Consider the following 20,503-nt stretch of genomic DNA (forward strand, 5'->3'; position numbering starts at 1 on the left):
AATCGTCACCCCATACACGGCTGGCTCGCTGAAATCGTTTGTTACCAAACCGTGGTCTTCTAAGTTGGACACCTAATGTTACCGAAAGGTGTTCTCGAATTCGTAACCGCTTGGAGAAATTATTTGAGCAAGCAGGCCGACAAATCCACTAATTTGGTTTTGTTTTTGATAAACAATAGAATAGTGGGGCAATTTAGATATTTTAAAACAGTAGAAAACCAACAAAAAATGGCTTTAAACTTCGATAAAGGATTTTTTCACTTTTTTATAATTGGTACACCCTGTATGTGTGCCACAGAGAGAGAGAGAGAGAGAGAGAGAGAGAGAGAGCCATTGGCCGGCTTTTCCTGTTTCCATTCGGAACACAAACCCACCCACGTTCCGTGTCCTTGGATTCAGTACCCTCCATTCAAACTACTGGACCACTGGACCACTGGACTGGACCCACACACACACGTGCGCACGCTGGAGAAGGTACCAACTGCTACGGCCGCCGCCGCCGCCGCCGCCACCACCACCATCACCACAGCGACGACGCCAAGCCAGGCCAGGCCAGGCCAGGCCCCAGCCGTCACTCACAATTACTAGCTGACGAACGGGCGGACGGCTGGACACGGGCCACCATCGCTGACGGCCACGGTCAGTCGTGGTTCATCCGCGTACCCGTTCGCGGTGTTTTTTTTCGGAACCGTCCCCCGGGGGGGGCGTTGCAAGTAACAAAGCGTCTGTTTGTGGCGTCTGTTTTCGTCCAGCTACTCAGCGTCTCAGTGTGTGTGTGTGTGCGTGTGTGTGTGTGTGTGTGTGTGTAGACAATACCTTTCTTCAGTCGACAATCAAACCTCATCACTTAACTTCCTAAAGGCGAAAGAGAGAGAGAGAAAGAGAGAGAGAGAGAAAATGAAGCACGCCAAGCGATACCTCGTCGGTGTATCCGCCTTGCTCGTCCTCGTGGTCGGTGGCGGTGTCGCCCTTGGCAGGTGAGTACTCCCACTGTAATGTACCTGCGAAACACTGGAGAAGAAAGAAGGTGGATCACGTGTGGTTCGAACTCCGCACGGCCTGGACTGCCGCAAACAGAAAAAAACGACATCGAAACTACGCGCAACTCATTTCTATCCCTTTATTCAACTCTAATCTTCTCCTCCAAACCATCCATCATGATGATCTGAGATAGATAGAAAGAGAGAGAGAGAGAGAGAGAGAGAGAGAGAGAGATAGAGAGAGAGAGAGAGAGAATGAAATAAGAAATGCGAACATCTTTTGCTGCGTCCGTTATCGGCATCGAACGGAGCAGCAAGGGCCACGGTGGGTGGGTGATTTGGAGGTGTAATATTACCCCCCCCCCCCCCCCGGCTATCTGTTCGTACCGATCTTCTGGGGCCCGGGGTATTGTTCAGCATTACTACATGGGGCGAGCAGCAGCACTTATCTGCTCTTCACTGACTGACTGACTTCAATTACGCTCTTGATTGCCGCCGCATGATCGCTCAATTGCACACGAGCACTCGCACCTTCCTATCTTCATGTAACTGAGCACCCTTTCCCTATCCCCCCCCCCCCCCCCCCCACCCCGGCTGGAGCATTCGACGATCGGCGGGAGATAAACTTGCTTAACCCTTCCTTCTCGCGCGAACGGTCCACTTAGGGCACTGAACAAGGATGGCGAGCTGATGGAGGACATGACGCCGAAGTCGCTGGAGGTGATACTGGGCGAGATACGCAGCCTGATGCAGGACTACTCGATCGAGGCATACATCGTGCCATCGGTCGACGCGCACAATGTATGTAAGACCGAGACGGCAACAGGGCAACAGGGCCCGCACCACCATTCTCATCCCCATCTCCCCTGAACACACCCGACCCCTCCCCCCCTTTCCGTAGAGCGAGTACATCTCGGAGCACGACCGGCGGCTACAGTACGTGACCAACTTTACCGGTTCGGCCGGTACCGCCATCATCACGCTGACGGCGGCCGTCCTGTGGACCGATTCGCGCTACCACCTGCAGGCGGAAGCGGAACTGGACGGGACCCACTGGCGGCTGATGCGCGAAGGGCTGGCCGGGGTACCGAGCCGGGACGAGTGGCTGCTGGCGACACTGTCACCCGGTGCCCAGGTCGGCACCGATCCGTTCCTGATCGCCTCGACCGAGTACGAGCGGTTGGGCGGTGTGCTGGCCGGTGCCGGCCACCGGCTCATCACGCTCGAGCGCAACCTGGTGGACAGCGTGTGGAACAACCGGCCACCGCAGACGGCCGAACCGCTGCTCCCGCTTGCCCTGCAGTACTCGGGCCAGCGGGCGATCGACAAGGTGGTGGCGGTGCGGGACGCGCTGCACGCTTCCGGTGCCAACGGTATCGTCATCAGTGCGCTGGACGAGATCGCCTGTAAGCACCACCGGTGGGGGGGGGGGGGGAGCTCGGGTTTTTTTTTGGCATGCTTTTTATCCCCAGAAATTGGGCAGTTTTTTAAGGGGGGGGGGGGGGGACTTCGGTATTTTCGGGCCCAAAAAAAGGCCCGCTTTTAACGATTTTTTGTGACGTAACCATTCAACTGTATTTTTTCATGTAAATGACATACTAATCTACAACTTTTGAAGAATATTTGGTACTGTTTTGAGCAACATTCATTGAGAAATGAATGTATGGCATCAAATTTAGGCAGTCGTGGTTTCGAAAAGATACTTTTTACGGTGCCCATCGTAGCTGCGTGACGGGTCATCAGAAAAATACAAATTGATACTCATTTAAAAGATTATTAGTTTATCCAGGTAGTCACGGAGAGTTTTTGTTGATATTTCAATTTTCCGATTTTTGGCAGATTTTTGAAGGCGAAAAAGTGATACTTTCTACGATTCTGCCATAAAAAAACGAACTTTACAGATTTGTTTAAAAAAAAGTATAAACAATTTTAAAGATATCTCGACGGGGCTACCTGGCAAAAAGTGTACAAATTATGTGTAAAAAATTTCAAAACGATCGACGCAGTAGTTTTTACGGTACGATGTGCACCGACTTTGAAAACGCTGGTTTAGGGAAACGCTCCTCAAAGTAGCGGTCTGCATGGAGTCTTGTATGAAACGCGGATTTTCAAAAATCTGTATCTTTGTCAGTTTTGCTTCGATTGATCCAAAACTTTTCCACAATACTCTTGAAAGGCACACCATTTAGGGAAAAATGTTTAAAACATGTGTCACAAATAAAATTTAAATACCGAAGTCCCCCCCCTTAAACGTTGAATAACTCACTGTCATTTTTCAGCCGATTTTGATAAATCGAACAGTTTCGGAAGCGTCAGTCTATGCCTATTTTAGTAATGCATCACTTCACGTTAAAAGAGTGGACTGAAATTGTCACACTTTACATTGAAAATAATCGGTCAATAGCTGTGGTCGAGCAATGGATGGTGAATCCGTGTCGTTCACAGCATATGACAGCGCTGGCTTTGTTTCTGTGGTTCTATTTAAAAAATAAGGTTTTTGCAAACAAATTGAATGTTATGAAATATCTTAGAGCAAATATAAGAGCTGAAATTGCCAAAATAACTCCCTAAATGTTGTCAAATACAATGCAAAATTCCCGAAAAAGAGCCTCTTTTCTGTATGTCAAATGAAGACGATCTTTTTATCGAAATCATTTTTTGAGTATAGCACAATAAATGGCATAGAAGAATCTAAATAGAACTGGTTGATTTTTTAAAATCGGCCCAAAAATGAAAGAGTTATTCAACTTTAAAATAAGATACATCCTGATGGCGCACCCTCTATACCAGGTGTATGCATATGAAACCGAATTTTTCTTTGTAAAGCTACGCCAAATGGAGCTGTAAAGTCAGTCTAAGTGTTTTATTTTGTTCATTAAGCATCCGTGAAACATAATCGGTGTGCATTTTTTCTAATTTGACACTATAACAAATATTTTCATTACGATTAAAATGGCTAGTTCCGTCCCCAAAAAACTGCTCGTTCGGTTTTTGCCTCCATCGCAAAAAATCGGCGGCCGAATCGCATCAAATTTAAAAAAAAAGAAATAATCTAATTTTATTGAAGGTTACGGTGGGCATGCTCTCAATGAAACAGAGTGCAAAGAGCGGTTTAAAAAAAATTAAAGTACTGACATAAATGAGCGAACCACCAACCATCGAAAATGTTAGAAGTCATCAAATTGCAAGCCTTACTGATCAAAATGGTTATCAATGATTATTAAAAGTAACAAATTAATCAATTTCGACCGAGACTTGTGAAAAACAAAATCAAACAAAATATCAATAACGTCAAAGTTGAGCTACTTTTCTCGATGAAAATGCACCGCCACCGCGAACGGAATATCGGCCAAGAACACGGTAACAGCCAGAATTGGTAACAATTACCACCACCAGTGCGGCTAGCTTACCAGAATTGACTCTATCAAATGAACATCCATTTGCATCGCTGGGTTTTTTTACGCAAATCAAAAAAGGTCGGTTTCCTATGCATGCACCTGGTAATTGTAATTTTGCCGGTAATTTTTTTTTTTAAATAACACTCCCTGCCGCTCGTAAAAGGGAACTGTTTCGTGCGTAATAACTTGTTTAGTAGAAAACAAACCAGTATCTCCACATCTCTACCAAACTTTGCATAGTTTCCAGTCTTAGGGGGTTTGTAAAAGACATTCAAAAAGCTGAATAGCTAATGAAGTGTGCCAGAAACTTACAAATATCTTGCAGGGAGTAGGGGTAGAGGGAAGGAGAACGAGTTACTACGTACCAAATAGATCCCTTCCCGCTTTCAGTTAGTTAAACTATTTAACCCCTGAAACTGTGCAATTTTTTTTTAGAGCTGTAGATATTGGTTGTTATGTAGATCTTTGTTTTTTAACTATTTTTTTTTACGTGTTTTTCTTTATGTTTATATTTATTTTTGATTTGTTATCGTTCTCCCATCGTTCGCCCCGTCCATCTACCTCTTTATCTTCCTCTCTCTCTCTCCCACACACACACTCTTCTGCTCTCTAGGGTTGCTAAATCTGCGCGGATCCGACATACGCTACAATCCGGTCTTCTTCGCGTACGCGCTCGTCACGCACGAGCGTATCCACCTGTTCACTGGGCCGGAACGCATTAACGAGACGATCCGGCAGCACCTGCGCACCGAGGGACTGGCGGCACTGGATGTGCGCGACTACCGCGACATCCTGGCCGGTATCGACGAATACGTCCGGGCCGGTCACCGGCTGCTGGTGTCGACGTCCTGCAGCCAGGCACTGTACGCGGCGATACCGGCCGCCCAGCGGCTGCAGGAGTACAGCGTGCTGGCCAAGCTGAAGGCGGTGAAGAACGCGATCGAGGCGGAGGGGATGCGCCGAGCGCACGTGCGCGACGGTGCCGCTGTCGTCCGCTACCTGGCCTGGCTGGAGGCGTCGGTCGGCGGGCAACCGGCGCCGAACACGCCGAACGTGACGGAGCTGTCGGGGGCCGCGCAGCTGCACGCGTTCCGGCGCCAGCAGGACCTGTTCGTAGACCTCAGCTTCACCGCCATCAGTGCGTTCGGGGCGAACGGGGCGATCGTACACTACAGTCCAACGCCGGACACCGACGTACCGATCACGCTCGACGGCATCTACCTGATCGACTCGGGCGGCCAGTACCTGGACGGTACGACGGACGTCACGCGCACGATCGCACTCGGCGAACCGACCGCGTTCCAGCGCGAATGCTTCACGCGCGTCCTCAAGGGCTTCCTCTCGCTCGCCTCGGCCGTCTTCCCCACGCGTACCTCTGGCACCGTGTTCGACGTGCTCGCCCGAAAGGCCCTGTGGGACGCCGGGCTGGACTATGGGCACGGTACCGGGCACGGCATCGGTTCGTTCCTCGGTGTGCACGAGTATCCACCCTCGTTCGTGTCGAACACGGCCTCGCCCAGCAACCAGGGCGTGTTGGAGAACATGTTCTCCTCCAACGAGCCCGGCTACTACGAGCCGGGCCAGTTCGGCATCCGGATCGAGGACATTGTGCAGGTGGTGCGGGCGAACGTGACGCACGATTTCAACGGGCGCGGCGCCCTCACCTTCTACAGCAACACGGTCGTGCCGATTCAGCGCAAGATGCTCGACCTAACGCTGCTCTCAGCCGCGGAGCTGGCCCAGCTGAATGCTTACCATCGGCGTGTCCGGGAGCAGGTCGGTCCGCTGCTGGTCGCCCAGAACGATCCCGCTGCGTACAGCTGGTTAATTGCAGCGACCGAGGAAATCACCATCCCGGCATCCGGCAATCCGGTAACAGGAGTTCAGGAGGTCAAGGCAGGTGGCATCGTGTGAGACGCGAACGGTATGCCCGATGGAGCGGCCATGTATTAGCTCCGGTGCACTGGTAAAGTAGGCGCGCATGCGGCATCCGGAACAGCGTGACGAAACCTTCCCTTCACTATGTCCAGACGGTATCAGAGAGCTGCAAATAGGATGCTTACAAAAAAATTAAAAACCACAAGCAGCCACCGTACAACCAACAAGCGACCAAACCCGTTTTCTGTAATATCAAAATCCAGCGTTAATGCTGGCATCGGTTATGTTTTATTGTTAATGTAAGATTTGTTGGGATTGGTTACATAAAACAAAATAGATATGCTCACTTATGTTCATTCATTATTAGGCTGCTCTTTGCAGTAGAGATATTTAAGCCCGATCGGATCGATAGCGGGGAATGATGTTGTGATGTTCAGCTCGATGGAGGTATGGTATGTACGCGGATATTTCAACACAAACGCTTCATCGCCCAATGGTGGTGTCACAACTACCGAAATCCGGTACTGGATGCGCGGTGCCATGTGGAGCTCCTCGAAAAACAGATCCGCCACATTCACCTCGCCGCACTGCTTATTTGCGAACTTGTATTGCTCGTTGGCAATTTCCACTTCGGACTCGTACACCTTCACTTCAATGTTCACCACTAGCTCATCGGACTGCACATACACCCCAATGCCGTACAGCGTGATGTGAGTGTCCGAGTCGATCTTGAAGATAAAGTCGCCTGCATCTTCGCCTGGCAAAACTCGCCGGTGAAAGCCGAACAGGTCTAGCTTAAAGGAGTCGGCGCTGCGCTTGCCGGTTTGTATCAGATCATGTAGCTGCCGGGCATCCTCTTCCGCAGTGGTATTGTGCTGCAACCATACGCCGAGGGCACTCGCCAGCTGATCGTCAGAGCAATTGATGTGCTGTCGACGTAAAATGGTCACCAGCAATTCCTTGTCGATCGTGATAAAGTCATTATGTTTAAAGAAATGCAACGGATTGTTGCTGATTTCGCCCAGGCAGGTCTCGTCGATTGAGCTGAAGGCTAGCAGGCGGTTCATCTTCATGACTTGCACAATATTACCCAGGGAGATCTGGTCTTCCAAGAACTTCCGCAGAGCAACTTGCAGATCCCGAACAGTGAACCGATGCGATAGATCGTACAGGGTCGGTAGGTTTTCAAACGTAATCTCAAACTCGGCACAATAGATGAACCGGAGCAGCAGGAAAAAATCTTCCGGATCCACCTGCTCCAGCGTTATCTCAACTATCGGCGGTTCATCAAAGCCACGGTTCAGCAGGTTCAAAAAATATTGGCTCGCGGCAGCCAACACTACCATGTGGCCGTAGATAGGCGTCCGCGACTGGCCGACTAACAACATTACGTCGGATTGTAACGGATTGTTAAGTAGCTGTGAGCGCCGCTCTTGCATAGTATTGTTTGCCGTAAACTTGGCGAGCGAACGATACTTTTCTGCGGCACTGGTGGCGTCTGTTGGGCCCGTTGATGCTGCTGTGCCTACTGCTGTCACTATCTGCCGTCGGCTGTAAAATATTTTGTTTCAATGCTGCTTGCCCGCTAGAACAGACAAGCGGCGACATCTTTTTAGAATCGAGCATAGTAACGTACCGCCACAACGACGCGACTAATGATTTCTTACCTATTCGCTTCCTTTCCAACAACGCCGCAACCACAAACATATAAAACTGACCAGGATCAATCAGGGATGTTTTCTGCTTCTGAACCTGAACCATGCACACAGCCTAGTCAAAACATGCCCAGAAATGTGGATGAAGGATCAATTGAGCGGGTTAAAAATCCTCGTGGACTTTTGCTACTCACGAAGTGTTGCAAGAGTTGTCCCCCTTTCTCCTTAGGCGGATTTTTGTTTCTTTCTCGCTCTGCACGAACCTTGACTTTTGTTTTTTTTCTCTAGCTCTTTTCGCTGTTCTCGCCACCTTCGAGGATCACCCATGTAACCACTCGCGGTGCTCAATCAGATTGCACCGCCTTAGGAGAAATAATGATAGGATATGAATTTCAAGCAAATGATTCTCAACATCCGGAAAATTTATATTCGCAAAAAAAAGGATTCCGAAATAAGCGATTTCCACTTAACAATGCAAAACCAATGCATTGTAAAAAGTGTGCCGCTTTAACTTGGAAAACAAGATATACGTTGGTCCGGCCGAGGCCGAATTTCGAGCCGCAATTTACTCACCCAAATAGATCCCCAAATACGAGCGATTTTGCCTCATCTATAGCCTTCTCTAATGTTTCCATTTCCTTCGGTTTAGCTGTACCATTCTTGCCATAGAAACGATTTGGTTTAGATGATTCTTTTCTATTTCCCTGAACAACGTCGCTTCTCTCTTTAAAATCACCATCCCGGCATCCGGCAATCCGGTAACAGGAGTTCAGGAGGTCAAGGCAGGTGGCATCGTGTGAGACGGGAACGGTATGCCCGATGAAGCGGCCATGTATTAGCTCCGGTGCACTGGTAAAGTAGGCGCGCATGCGGCATCCGGAACAGCGTGACGAAACCTTCCCTTCACTATGTCCAGACGGTATCAGAGAGCTGCAAATAGGATGCTTACAAAAAAATTAAAAACCACAAGCAGCCACCGTACAACCAACAAGCGACCAAACCCGTTTTGTGTAATATCAAAATCCAGCGTTAACACTGACATCGGTTATGTTTTATTGTTAATGTAAGATTTGTTGGGATTGGTTACATAAAACAAAATAGATATGCTCACTTATGTTCATTCATTATTAGGCTGCTCTTTGCAGTAGAGATATTTAAGCCCGATCGGATCGATAGCGAGGAATGATGTTGTGATGTTCAGCTCGATGGAGGTATGGTGTGTACGCGGATATTGCAACACAAACGCTTTATCGCCCAATGGTGGTGTCACAACTACCGAAATCCGGTACTGGATGCGCGGTGCCATGTGGAGCTCCTCGAAAAACAGATCCGCCACATTCACCTCGCCGCACTGCTTATTTGCGAACTTGTATTGCTCGTTAGCAATTTCCACTTCGGACTCGTACACCTTCACTTCAATGTTCACCACTAGCTCATCGGACTGCACATACACCCCAATGCCGTACAGCGAGATGCGAGTGGCCGCGTTGATCTTGAAGATAAAGTCGCCTGCATCTTCGCCTCGCAAAACTCGCCGGTGAAAGCCGAACAGGTGTAGCTTAAAGGAGTCGGCGCTGCGCTTGCCGGTTTGTATCAGATCATGCAGCTGCCGGGCATCCTCTTCCGCAGTGGTATTGTGCTGCAACCATACGCCGAGGGCACTCGCCAGCTGATCGTCAGAGCAATTGATGTGCTGTCGACGGAAAATGGTCACCAGCAATTCCTTGTCGATCGTGATAAAGTCATTATGTTTAAAGAAATACAACGGATTGTTGCTGATATCGCCAAGGCAGATCTCGTCGATTGAGCTGATTTCGCCCAGGCAGGTCTCGTCGATTGAGGCTAGCAGGCGGGTCACCTTCATGACTTTCAGAATTTTATCCAGGCAGGTGTGGTCTTCCAAGAACTTCAGCAGAGCAACTTGCAGATCCGGAACAATGAACCGATGGGATAGATCGTACAGGGTCGGTAGGTTTTCGAACGTAATCTCAAACTCGGCACCATAGATGAACCGGAGCAGCAGGAGAAAATCCTCCGGATCCACCTGCTCCAGCGATATCTCGCGCTTCTGCGATTTAGCAAAGTCACGGTTCAGCAGGTCCAAAAAATATTGGCTCCCGGCAACCAACAATGCCATGTGGCCGTAGATAGGCGTCCGCGACTGGCCGACTAACAACATTACGTCGGATAGTAACGGATTGTTAAGTAGCTTTGAGCGCCGCTCTAGTATAGTGTTGTTTGCTGTAAACTTGGCGAGCGAACGATACTTTTCTGCGGCACTGGTGGCGTCTGTTGGGCCCGTTGATGCTGCTGTGCCTACTGCTGCCACTGCTGAGCTACTAGCGTTTGTCTTCGAAGGGTTCATATCGCTTGCCGATTGCTTGTTCTTCTCTGTCACTATCTGCCGTCGGCTGTAAAATATTTTGTTTCAATGCTGCTTGCCCGCTAGAACAGACAAGCGGCGACATCTTTTTAGAATCGAGCATAGTAACGTACCGCCACAACGACGCGACTAATGATTTCTTACCTATTCGCTTCCTTTGCAACAACGCCGCAACCACAAACATATAAAACTGACCAGGATCAATCAGGGATGTTTTCTGCTTCTGAACCTGAACCATGCACATAGCCCTGCAATATAAAACTTGCCCTGCAATGTGGATGAAGGATCAATTGAGCGGGTTAAAAATCCTCGTGGACTTTTGCTACTCACGAAGTGTTGCAAGAGTTGTCCCCCTTTCTCCTTAGGCGGATTTTTGTTTCTTTCTCGCTCTGCACGAACCTTGACTTTTGTTTTTTTTTTCTCTAGCTCTTTTCGCTGTTCTCGCCACCTTCGAGGATCACCCATGTAACCACTCGCGGTGCTCAATCAGATTGCACCGCCTTAGGAGAAATAATGATAGGATATGAATTTCAGGCAAATGATTCTCAACATCCGGAGAATTTATATTCGCAAAAAAAAGGATTCCGAAATAAGCGATTTCCACCTAACAATGCAAAACCAATGCATTGTAAAGTGTGCCGCTTCAACTTGGAATACAAGACATACGTTGGTCCGGCCGAGGCCGAATTTCGAGCCGCAATTTACGCACCCAAATAGATCCCCAAATACGAGCGATTTTGCCTCATCTATAGCCTTCTCTAATGTTTCCATTTCCTTCGGTTTAGCTGTACCATTCTTGCCATAGAAACGATTTGGTTTAGATGATTCTTTTCTATTTCCCTGAACAACGTCGCTTCTCTCTTTAAAATCACCATCCCGGCATCCGGCAATCCGGTAACAGGAGTTCAGGAGGTCAAGGCAGGTGGCATCGTGTGAGACGGGAACGGTATGCCCGATGAAGCGGCCATGTATTAGCTCCGGTGCACTGGTAAAGTAGGCGCGCATGCGGCATCCGGAACAGCGTGACGAAACCTTCCCTTCACTATGTCCAGACGGTATCAGAGAGCTGCAAATAGGATGCTTACAAAAAAATTAAAAACCACAAGCAGCCACCGTACAACCAACAAGCGACCAAACCCGTTTTGTGTAATATCAAAATCCAGCGTTAATGCTGGCATCGGTTATGTTTTATTGTTAACGTAAGATTTGTTGGGATTGGTTACATAAAACAAAATAGATATGCTCACTTATGTTCATTCATTTTTAGGCTGCTCTTTGCAGTAGAGATATTTAAGCCCGATCGGATCGATAGCGAGGAATGATGTTGTGATGTTCAGCTCGATGGAGGTATGGTGTGTACGCGGATATTGCAACACAAACGCTTTATCGCCCAATGGTGGTGTCACAACTACCGAAATCCGGTACTGGATGCGCGGTGCCATGTGGAGCTCCTCGAAAAACAGATCCGCCACATTCACCTCGCCGCACTGCTTATTCGCGAACTTGTATTGCTCGTTAGCAATTTCCACTTCGGACTCGTACACCTTCACTTCAATGTTCACCACTAGCTCATCGGACTGCACATACACCCCAATGCCGTACAGCGAGATGCGAGTGGCCGCGTTGATCTTGAAGATAAAGTCGCCTGCATCTTCGCCTGGCAAAACTCGCCGGTGAAAGCCGAACAGGTGTAGCTTAAAGGAGTCGGCGCTGCGCTTGCCGGTTTGTATCAGATCATGCAGCTGCCGGGCATCCTCTTCCGCAGTGGTATTGTGCTGCAACCATACGCCGAGGGCACTCGCCAGCTGATCGTCAGAGCAATTGATGTGCTGTCGACGGAAAATGGTCACCAGCAATTCCTCGTCGATCGTGATAAAGTCATTATGTTTAAAGAAATACAACGGATTGTTGCTGATTTCGCCCAGGCAGATCTCGTCGATTGAGCTGATTTCGCCCAGGCAGGTCTCGTCGATTGAGATGGTCTCGTCGATTGAGGCTAACAGGCGGGTCACCTTCACGACTTTCAGAATTTTATCCGGGCAGGTGTGGTCTTCCAAGAACTTCAGCAGAGCAACTTGCAGAACCGGAACAATGAACCGATGGGATAGATCGTACAGGGTCGGTAGGTTTTCGAACGTAATCTCAAACTCGGCACCATAGATGAACCGGAGCAGCAGGAGAAATTCCTCCGGATCCTCCTGCTCCAGCGATATCTCGCGCTTTTGCGATTCAGCTAAGTCACCGTTCAGCAGGTCCAAAAAATATTGGCTCCCGGCAACCAACAATGCCATGTGGCCGTAGATAGGCGTCCGCGACTGGCCGACTAACAACATTACGTCGGATAGTAACGAATTGTTAAGTAGCTGTGAGCGCCGCTCTAGTATAGTATTGTTTGCCGTAAGCATAGCGAGCAACGAATGCTTTTGTGCGGCACTGGTGGCGTCTGTTGGGCCCGTTGATGCTGCTGTGCCTACTGCTGCCACTACTGAGCTACTAGCGTTTGTCTTCGAAGGGTCCATATCGCTTGCCGATTTCTTGTTCTTCTCTGTCACTATCTGCTGTCGGCTGTAAAATATTTTGTTTCAATGCTGCTTGCCCGCTAGAACAGACAAGCGGCGACATCTTTTTAGAATCGAGCATAGTAACGTACCGCCACAACGACGCGACTAATGATTTCTTACCTATTCGCTTCCTTTCCAACAACGCCGCAACCACAAACATATAAAACTGACCAGGATCAATCAGGGATGTTTTCTGCTTCTGAACCTGAACCATGCACACAGCCTAGTCAAAACATGCCCAGAAATGTGGATGAAGGATCAATTGAGCGGGTTAAAAATCCTCGTGGACTTTTGCTACTCACGAAGTGTTGCAAGAGTTGTCCCCCTTTCTCCTTAGGTGGATTTTTGTTTCTTTCTCGCTCTGCACGAACCTCGACTTTTGTTTTTTTTTCTCTAGCTCTTTTCGCTGTTCTCGCCACCTTCGAGGATCACCCGTGTAACCACTCGCGGTGCTCAATCAGATTGCACCGCCTTAGGAGAAATAATGATAGGATATGAATTTCAGGCAAATGATTCTCAACATCCGGAGAATTTATATTCGCAAAAAAAAGGATTCCGAAATAAGCGATTTCCACCTAACAATGCAAAACCAATGCATTGTAAAGTGTGCCGCTTCAACTTGGAAAACAAGACATACGTTGGTCCGGCCGAGGCCGAATTTCGAGCCGCAATTTACGCACCCAAATAGATCCCCAAATACGAGCGATTTTGCCTCATCTATAGCCTTCTCTAATGTTTCCATTTCCTTCGGTTTAGCTGTACCATTCTTGCCATAGAAACGATTTGGTTTAGATGATTCTTTTCTATTTCCCTGAACAACGTCGCTTCTCTCTTTAATATCACCATCCCGGCATCCGGCAATCCGGTAACAGGAGTTCAGGAGGTCAAGGCAGGTGGCATCGTGTGAGACGCGAACGGTATGCCCGATGGAGCGGCCATGTATTAGCTCCGGTGCACTGGTAAAGTAGGCGCGCATGCGGCATCCGGAACAGTGTGGCGAAACTTTCCCTTCACTATGTCCAGATAGTATCGGTATCGGAGAGCTGCAAATAGGATCCTCAGAAAAAATTAAAAACCACAAGCAGCCACCGTACAACCAACAAGCGACCAAACCCGTTTTGTGTAATGTCAAAATCCAGCGTTAACACTGGCATCGGTTATATTTTATTGTTAATGTAAGATTTGTTTGGATTGGTTAAAAAAAGGTATGCTCACTTATGTTCATTCATTATAGGGATGCTCTTTGCAGTAGAGATATGCAAGCCCAACCGGATCGCTACCGAAGAGAGGACTGGTGAAGCTCAGCTCGATGGAGGTATGGTATGTACGCGGATATTCCAACACAAACGCTTTATCGCCCAATGGTGGTGTCACAACTACCGAAATCCAGTACTCGATGTTGGGCGCCATGTGCAGCTCCTCGAAAAACAGATCCACCACATTCACCTCGCCGCACTCCTCATTGAAGAGGTCGTACTGTTCGGTCAAAATGTCCACTTCGGACTCGTACACCTTCACTTTAATGTTCACCTCTAGCGCATCGGACTGCACATACACCCCAATGCCGTACAGCGAGATGTCAGTGTTCGAGTCGATTTTGAAGATAAAGTAGCCTACATCTTCGCCTGGCAAAATTTGCCGGTGAAAGCCGAACAGGTGTAGCTTAAAGGAATCGGCGCTGCGCTTGCCGGTTTGTATCAGATCATGCAGCTGAAGGGCATCCTCTTCCGCAGTGGTATTGTGCTGCAACCATACGTCGAGGGCACTCGCCAGCTGATCGTCAGAGCAATTGATGTGCTGTCGACGGAAAATGGTCACCAGCAATTCCTTGTCAATTGTGATAAAGTCATCATGGTTAAAGAAATACAACGGATTGTTGCTGATTTCGCCCAGGCAGGTCTCGTCGATTGAGCTGAAGGCTAGCAGGCGGTTCATCTCCATGACTTGCAGAATATTATCCAGGGAGATCTGGTCTTCCAAGAACTTCCGCAGAGCAACTTGCAGATCCGTCACCAAGAAACGATGCGATAGATGGTGCAGGGTCGATAGGTTTTCGAACGTAATCTCAAACTCGTCACCATAGATGAACCGGAGCAGCAGGAGAAATTCTTCCGGATCCACCTGCTCCAGCGATATCTCGCGCTTCTGCGATTCAGCAAAGTTACCGCACAGGAGCGCATAAAAGTACTCCGACGCAGGGACCAGCATTACCTTGTGGCCGTAGATAGGCGTCCGCGACTCGCCGACTAAAAACTTTACGTCGGATAGTAACGGATTGTTATGTAGATGAGCGAGCCGCTCTTGCATAGTATTGTTTGCCGTAAACATAGCGAGCAACGAATGCTTTTGTGCGGCACTGGTGGCGTCTGTTGGGCCCGTTGATGCTGCTGTGCCTACTGCTGCCACTGCTGAGCTACTAGCGTTTGTCTTCGAAGGGTCCATATCGCTTGCCGATTTCTTGTTCTTCTCTGTCACTATCTGCCGTCGGCTGTAAAATATTTTGTTTCAATGCTGCTTGCCCGCTAGAACAGACAAGCGGCGACATCTTTTTAGAATCGAGCATAGTAACGTACCGCCACAACGACGCGACTAATGATTTCTTACCTATTCGCTTCCTTTCCAACAACGCCGCAACCACAAACATATAAAACTGACCAGGAACAATCAGGGATGTTTTCTGCTTCTGAACCTGAACCATGCACACAGCCCTGCAATATAAAACTTGCCCTGCAATGTGGATGAAGGATCAATTGAGCGGGAATCCTCGTGGACTTTTGCTACTCACGAAGTGTTGCAAGAGTTGTCTCCCTTTCTCCTTAGGCGGATTTTTGTTTCTTTCTCGCTCTGCGCGAACCTTGACTTTTGTTTTTTTTTCTCTAGCTCTTTTCGCTGTTCTCGCCACCTTCGAGGATCACCCGTGTAACCACTCGCGGTGCTCAATCAGATTGCACCGCCTTAGGAGGAATAATGATAGGATATGAATTTCAGGCAAATGATTCTCAACATCCGGAGAATTTATATTCGCAAAAAAAAGGATTCCGAAATAAGCGATTTCCACCTAACAATGCAAAACCAAGGCATTGTAAAGTGTGCCGCTTCAACTTGGAAAACAAGATATACGTTGGTCCGGCCGAGGCCGAATTTCGAGCCGCATTTACGCACCCAAATAGAGCCCCAAATACGAGCGATTTTGCCTCATCTATAGCCTTCTCTAATGTTTCCATTTCCTTCGGTTTAGCTGTACCATTCTTGCCATAGAAACGATTTGGTTTAGATGATTCTTTTCTATTTCCCTGAACAACGTCGCTTCTCTCTTTAAAATCACCATCCCGGCATCCGGCAATCCGGTAACAGGAGTTCAGGAGGTCAAGGCAGGTGGCATCGTGTGAGACGGGAACGCTATGCCCGATGAAGCGGCCATGTATTAGCTCCGGTGCACTGGTAAAGTAGGCGCGCATGCGGCATCCGGAACAGTGTGGCGAAACCTTCCCTTCACTATGTCCAGATAGTATCGGTATCGGAGAGCTGCAAATAGGATCCTCAGAAAAAATTAAAAACCACAAGCGGCCACCGTACCAAACCCGTTTTGTGTAATGTCAAAATCCAGCATTAATACTGGCATCGGTTATGTTTTATTGCTAAGGTGAGATTTGTTTGGTTTGGTTTAAAAAAAAACGTATGCTCACTTATGTTCATTCATTATAGGGATGCTCTTTGCAGTAGAGATATGCAAGCCCAACCGGATCGATACCGCTGAGTGGTCCGCTGATGCTCAGCTTGATGGAGGTATGGTGTGTGCACGGATATTGCAACACAAACGCTTGATTGTACAACGGTGGCGCCACATCTACCGAAATTCGGTACTTGATGCGCGGCACCATGCGGAGCTCCTCGAAAAACAGATCCGCCACATTCACCACGCCGCATTGCTTATTTTCGTATTCATATTGGTCATTACCGATTTCCGTTTGGAATTCGTACACCTTCACGTCAAAGTTCACCACTGCCGCATTGGACTGCACATACACCCCAATGCCGTACAGCGAGATGTGAGTGTCCGAGTCGATTGTGAAGATAAAGTCGCCTACATCTTCGCCTGGCAAAACTTGCCTGTTACCGAACAGGTGCAGCTTGAGGCAGTCGAAGCTGCGCTTGCCGGTTTGTATCAGATCATGCAGCTGCCGGGCATCCTCTTCCGCAGTGGTATTGTGCTGCAACCATACGTCGAGCGCACTCGCCAGCTGATCGTCAGTGCAATTGATGCGCTGGCAACGGAAAATCGTCACCAGCATTTCCTTGTCGATCATGGTGAAGTCTTCATTATTAAAGAAAAACAACGGATTGTTGCTAATCATGCGTAGGCAGGTCTCGTCGATTGAGCTGAAAGCTAACAGGCGGTTTATCTGCATGATTTCCAGGGCATTTTTCTGGCAGATCTGGTCTTCCAAGAACTTCCGCAGAGCAACTTGCAGGTCCGTCACCATGAACCGACGCGATAGATCGTACAGGGTCTGTAGGTTTTCGAACGTAATCTCAAACTCGTCACAATAGATGAACCGGAGCAGCTGGAGAAATTCTTCCGGATCCACCTGCTCCAGCGGTATCTCGCGCTTCTGCGATTCAGCAAAGTCACCGCACAGGAGCACATAAAAGTACTCCGACGCAGTGGCCAGCATTACCTTGTGGCCGTAGATAGGCGTCCGCGACTCGCCGACTAAGAACTTTACGTCGGATAGTAACGGATTGTTAAGTAGCTGTGAGCGCCGCTCTTGCATAGTATTGTCTGCCGTAAACATAGCGAGCGAACGATGCTTTTGTGCGGCACTGGTGGCGTCTGTTGGGCCCGTTGATGCTGCTGTGCCTACTGCTGCCACTGCTGAGCTACTAGCGTTTGTCTTCGAAGGGTCCATATCGCTTGCCGATTTCTTGTTCTTCTCTGTCACTATCTGCCGTCGGCTGTGAAATATTTTGTTTCAATGCTGCTTGCCCGCCAGAACGGACAAGCGGCGACATCTTGTTAGAATCGAGCATAGTAACGTACCGCCACAAAGACGCGACTAATGATTCCTTACCTATTCGCTTCTTTTCCAACAACGCCGCAGCCGCTAACATATAAAACTGGCCAGGGTCAATCGGGGAAAATGTTTACTAGCTCCACATAATATCCAAGAGGCATGTCAAAATTTGCCCTGTAATATGGATAAACGATCATTTGAGCACCGAAGCAAAGTGCATGGAATAGCCAAGTGAAAAATAACTTGGTTTTAGAAAAACTACTGAAGAGTTGGGAAAATGGTGTTCAACAACCGGAGAATTTATATACGAAAAAAAGGATTCGAAATAAGCGATTTTCACCTTTTTACTAGTAAGAACAATGCATTGTAAAAAGTGTGCTGCTTCAACTAGCAAAACAATTGCCAAAAAAACAAAAAAAAACTCGCTCGATGCCGAATTTCGAGCCGCAATTTACGCACCCAAATAGAGCCCCAAAGACGAGCAATTTTGCCTCATCTATAGCCTTCTCTAGTGTTTCCATTTCCATTTCGGTTCAGCTGTACCATTCTTGCCATAGAAACGATTTGGAATCTGGACTAATTATTGATGATTTAGACGATTCTTTTCTATTTCTCTGAATGAAATTGAATGTTTCACGTCAAAATTTCAGAATAGCAATCAGATATTACTTCATCGTCAATGTTCCATTGTTGGGTTGGGTAAGGACAGTTACAAATATAAACTGCCGACTAAAACATTGGAACATAATAACAAAGACGTGAAAACATTTCCTTATACCGTGGAGCGATTTCATTAAAATCTTCCAACAGCACCTGCATTGATCCGGAATATTAACAGGTGTATTAAGTTGTTTAAGGACATAAAACCAAATCAGATCTTGCTAATCCACCTAAAATAACTTTTCCAATCATATCACCAATAGAGTCGTTGTTCGTTGTTGTGCTCTACACTTTGAGGTCACTTTTGTGAATAGTCAGATCGGATTAGCATAAGTGCTTTCGATTTACCAATATTGTTAGAGGCAAATAATTTGTAGCGCTCTAACCCTGTTAGATATGGTCATCTAGGAGACTAGACGTGATGTCTGGGCGCCGTAAAAGTTATTCGAATCTATCTAGTTTGATGGAAGATATTTGATCCTACACGGATCCGTATGTACAGGACGTGAGCTTGTCCGATGAGGTCCATTTGGTCCATCTTTTCGGTCCATTTGGTAACTAAAAAGCATATTGATAATTTTAATTACACGAGCCCTAGTCATGTTGACAACAGGAATGATAATTCTATTGTTAATACAACAGCTCCTTGTAGAATCACGAAATTTAATGCTTACCGGAGCGGTTTCCGATAGCTTGCTATCGCGACACCCGGATCTTGGCCGCAGAATCTGTGCTCTACAGTTGATTGCGAGTCGGTTGATGGGGTTCCGCAGTGTAGTAAAAGGATTCGCTGTTTGAGCCCGTCGTTTTGTGGATCATGGCGTGCTGCGGTTCTTCAAGCCTCTAGCACTTTACGGGTTCACTTTTCCATCGAAAACAACAACGGGTGTGAAGTTTGTTGATGTAGTGCTCGAAAAAGATAAAAACTTGAAAGAATAACTCACTTTTCTACAGCATTTCTTACACCTCGGAACGAGTTGCTAACCCCAATATAGGAGACCAAAACAACAAAGAAGAACAACAACACAAAGAAGCAGAAGAGCGTGCGTTTAGGCGTGCGCGTTCGCGTGTCGAACCTGTTCTTCTGTTTCCTCCTGAAAACTGCTTTTTCTTCCGAAGGACCCAACAATTCTTCTGATGAAAACATTGCTTTTATTTAAATTAATTTACTTACATTTTTTTATCGCCAACGTCAAGCCCTAGAGCAAGCTGTGTACAGTAATAAAAAGGTTATTTATAAAAAGCGGTTTGCGTAATTTATTATGCATCATGCGCACGATAATCGTAGTTCGTATAGCCGTCAATTTATGGGTTAAAATTTTGAAATTACAGCCGTTAAATAACACTTGTCCCTACTATCGACGTCCTTTTCACCGGGACTATTTTCCTCTTGCCACCGAACTCCCAAACTGAAGTTACCTCCGAAGGGATCAAATGTAGAACGAGATTGAAATTTCCAATGAGCTACGATCCATCTAGTTCTGATTCTGAAATCACGTGAATTTAGGTCCAACTCACGTTCAACAAATTTCTCACCTTCTCTTCTTTATCTCTGATCTTATCGAACCATAGACCACATTTATTACAGCAAAATTTATTGACCGTCAAATTCATTTCTATTTCTAGTATACATCGTTCATTATCCTTTATCATTTTTAAATAGTGTCTCATACATCTCAAATGCATGTGCTATTTAAGTCATCTAAAGCGATCTGGCACCACAAGTTGTAGGCACTCCTCTGCAATCTTTAAAAACTCAGGATATTTGAGAGTTATAATTATCATTTTAGATAATGCTTGTTTTCGGGTAGATAACTACAAACTCTATTTATTGACATTGCACGTATGTTACGCGAATGTTAAAATTAGATTTGTTTTTGAGCTGAACAGCTCAGTCACATACTTTGCTTTATAATTAAAACGAACTCAGGGCGTTGCTTTTGTTTCTTTCGCATCGTTGCCAGTGGAGACAA

The 20,503-nt window shown here is 47.3% G+C and overlaps 4 protein-coding genes across 22 annotated transcripts in view; 1 reads left to right on the forward strand and 3 right to left on the reverse strand.

The window, feature by feature from the left end:
• The first annotated feature begins 602 nt into the window (after positions 1 to 602).
• On the forward strand, positions 603 to 6,415 carry LOC126579864 (xaa-Pro aminopeptidase ApepP-like). The gene is made up of 4 exons (XM_050243523.1): positions 603 to 977; positions 1,646 to 1,781; positions 1,882 to 2,386; positions 4,992 to 6,415. Exons 1-4 carry the CDS (start codon positions 898 to 900, stop codon positions 6,290 to 6,292), a joined length of 2,022 nt encoding a protein of 673 aa, XP_050099480.1. The 5' UTR covers positions 603 to 897; the 3' UTR covers positions 6,293 to 6,415.
• Positions 6,416 to 6,609: 194 nt separating this feature from the next.
• Positions 6,610 to 8,546, reverse strand: LOC126579727 (uncharacterized). Its single transcript, XM_050243275.1, has 2 exons — positions 8,485 to 8,546; positions 6,610 to 7,807 (listed from the first exon to the last, which is right to left on the reverse strand). The coding sequence occupies exons 1-2, from the start codon at positions 8,544 to 8,546 to the stop codon at positions 6,610 to 6,612; spliced, it is 1,260 nt and encodes a 419-aa protein (XP_050099232.1).
• LOC126579866 (BTB/POZ domain-containing protein 2-like) lies at positions 7,790 to 19,464 on the reverse strand. 19 transcript variants are annotated; one of them, XR_007608470.1, is made up of 6 exons: positions 19,205 to 19,464; positions 18,879 to 19,088; positions 17,928 to 18,044; positions 16,542 to 17,834; positions 15,460 to 16,380; positions 10,300 to 10,356 (listed from the first exon to the last, which is right to left on the reverse strand). XR_007608470.1 is itself a non-coding variant. In XM_050243525.1 (5 exons), exons 4-5 carry the CDS (start codon positions 15,295 to 15,297, stop codon positions 11,548 to 11,550), a joined length of 1,266 nt encoding a protein of 421 aa, XP_050099482.1. In that variant the 5' UTR covers positions 15,298 to 15,343; positions 17,928 to 18,044; positions 18,917 to 19,088; positions 19,205 to 19,464; the 3' UTR covers positions 10,959 to 11,547. The 19 variants fall into 19 exon arrangements, 12 of the variants coding, with proteins under 12 accessions (XP_050099487.1, XP_050099486.1, XP_050099490.1 ...); XR_007608471.1 differs by lacking the exon at positions 10,300 to 10,356 and adding an exon at positions 7,790 to 7,841 and having other exon boundaries at positions 15,460 to 17,834; XR_007608473.1 differs by having other exon boundaries at positions 15,460 to 17,811; positions 18,917 to 19,088.
• Positions 19,465 to 20,108: 644 nt separating this feature from the next.
• Positions 20,109 to 20,503, reverse strand: part of LOC126579868 (signal transducer and transcription activator) — a 19,466-nt gene continuing 19,071 nt past the window's right edge. Inside the window, exon 10 of the mRNA XM_050243542.1 lies at positions 20,109 to 20,503. This exon is cut by the window's right edge and continues 3,785 nt beyond it. The gene's annotated coding sequence lies outside the window, so the exon portion shown is untranslated.

Source organism: Anopheles aquasalis, chromosome Y (assembly GCF_943734665.1).
Source record: "Anopheles aquasalis chromosome Y, idAnoAquaMG_Q_19, whole genome shotgun sequence".
Taxonomy (NCBI): Eukaryota; Metazoa; Arthropoda; class Insecta; order Diptera; family Culicidae; genus Anopheles; species Anopheles aquasalis.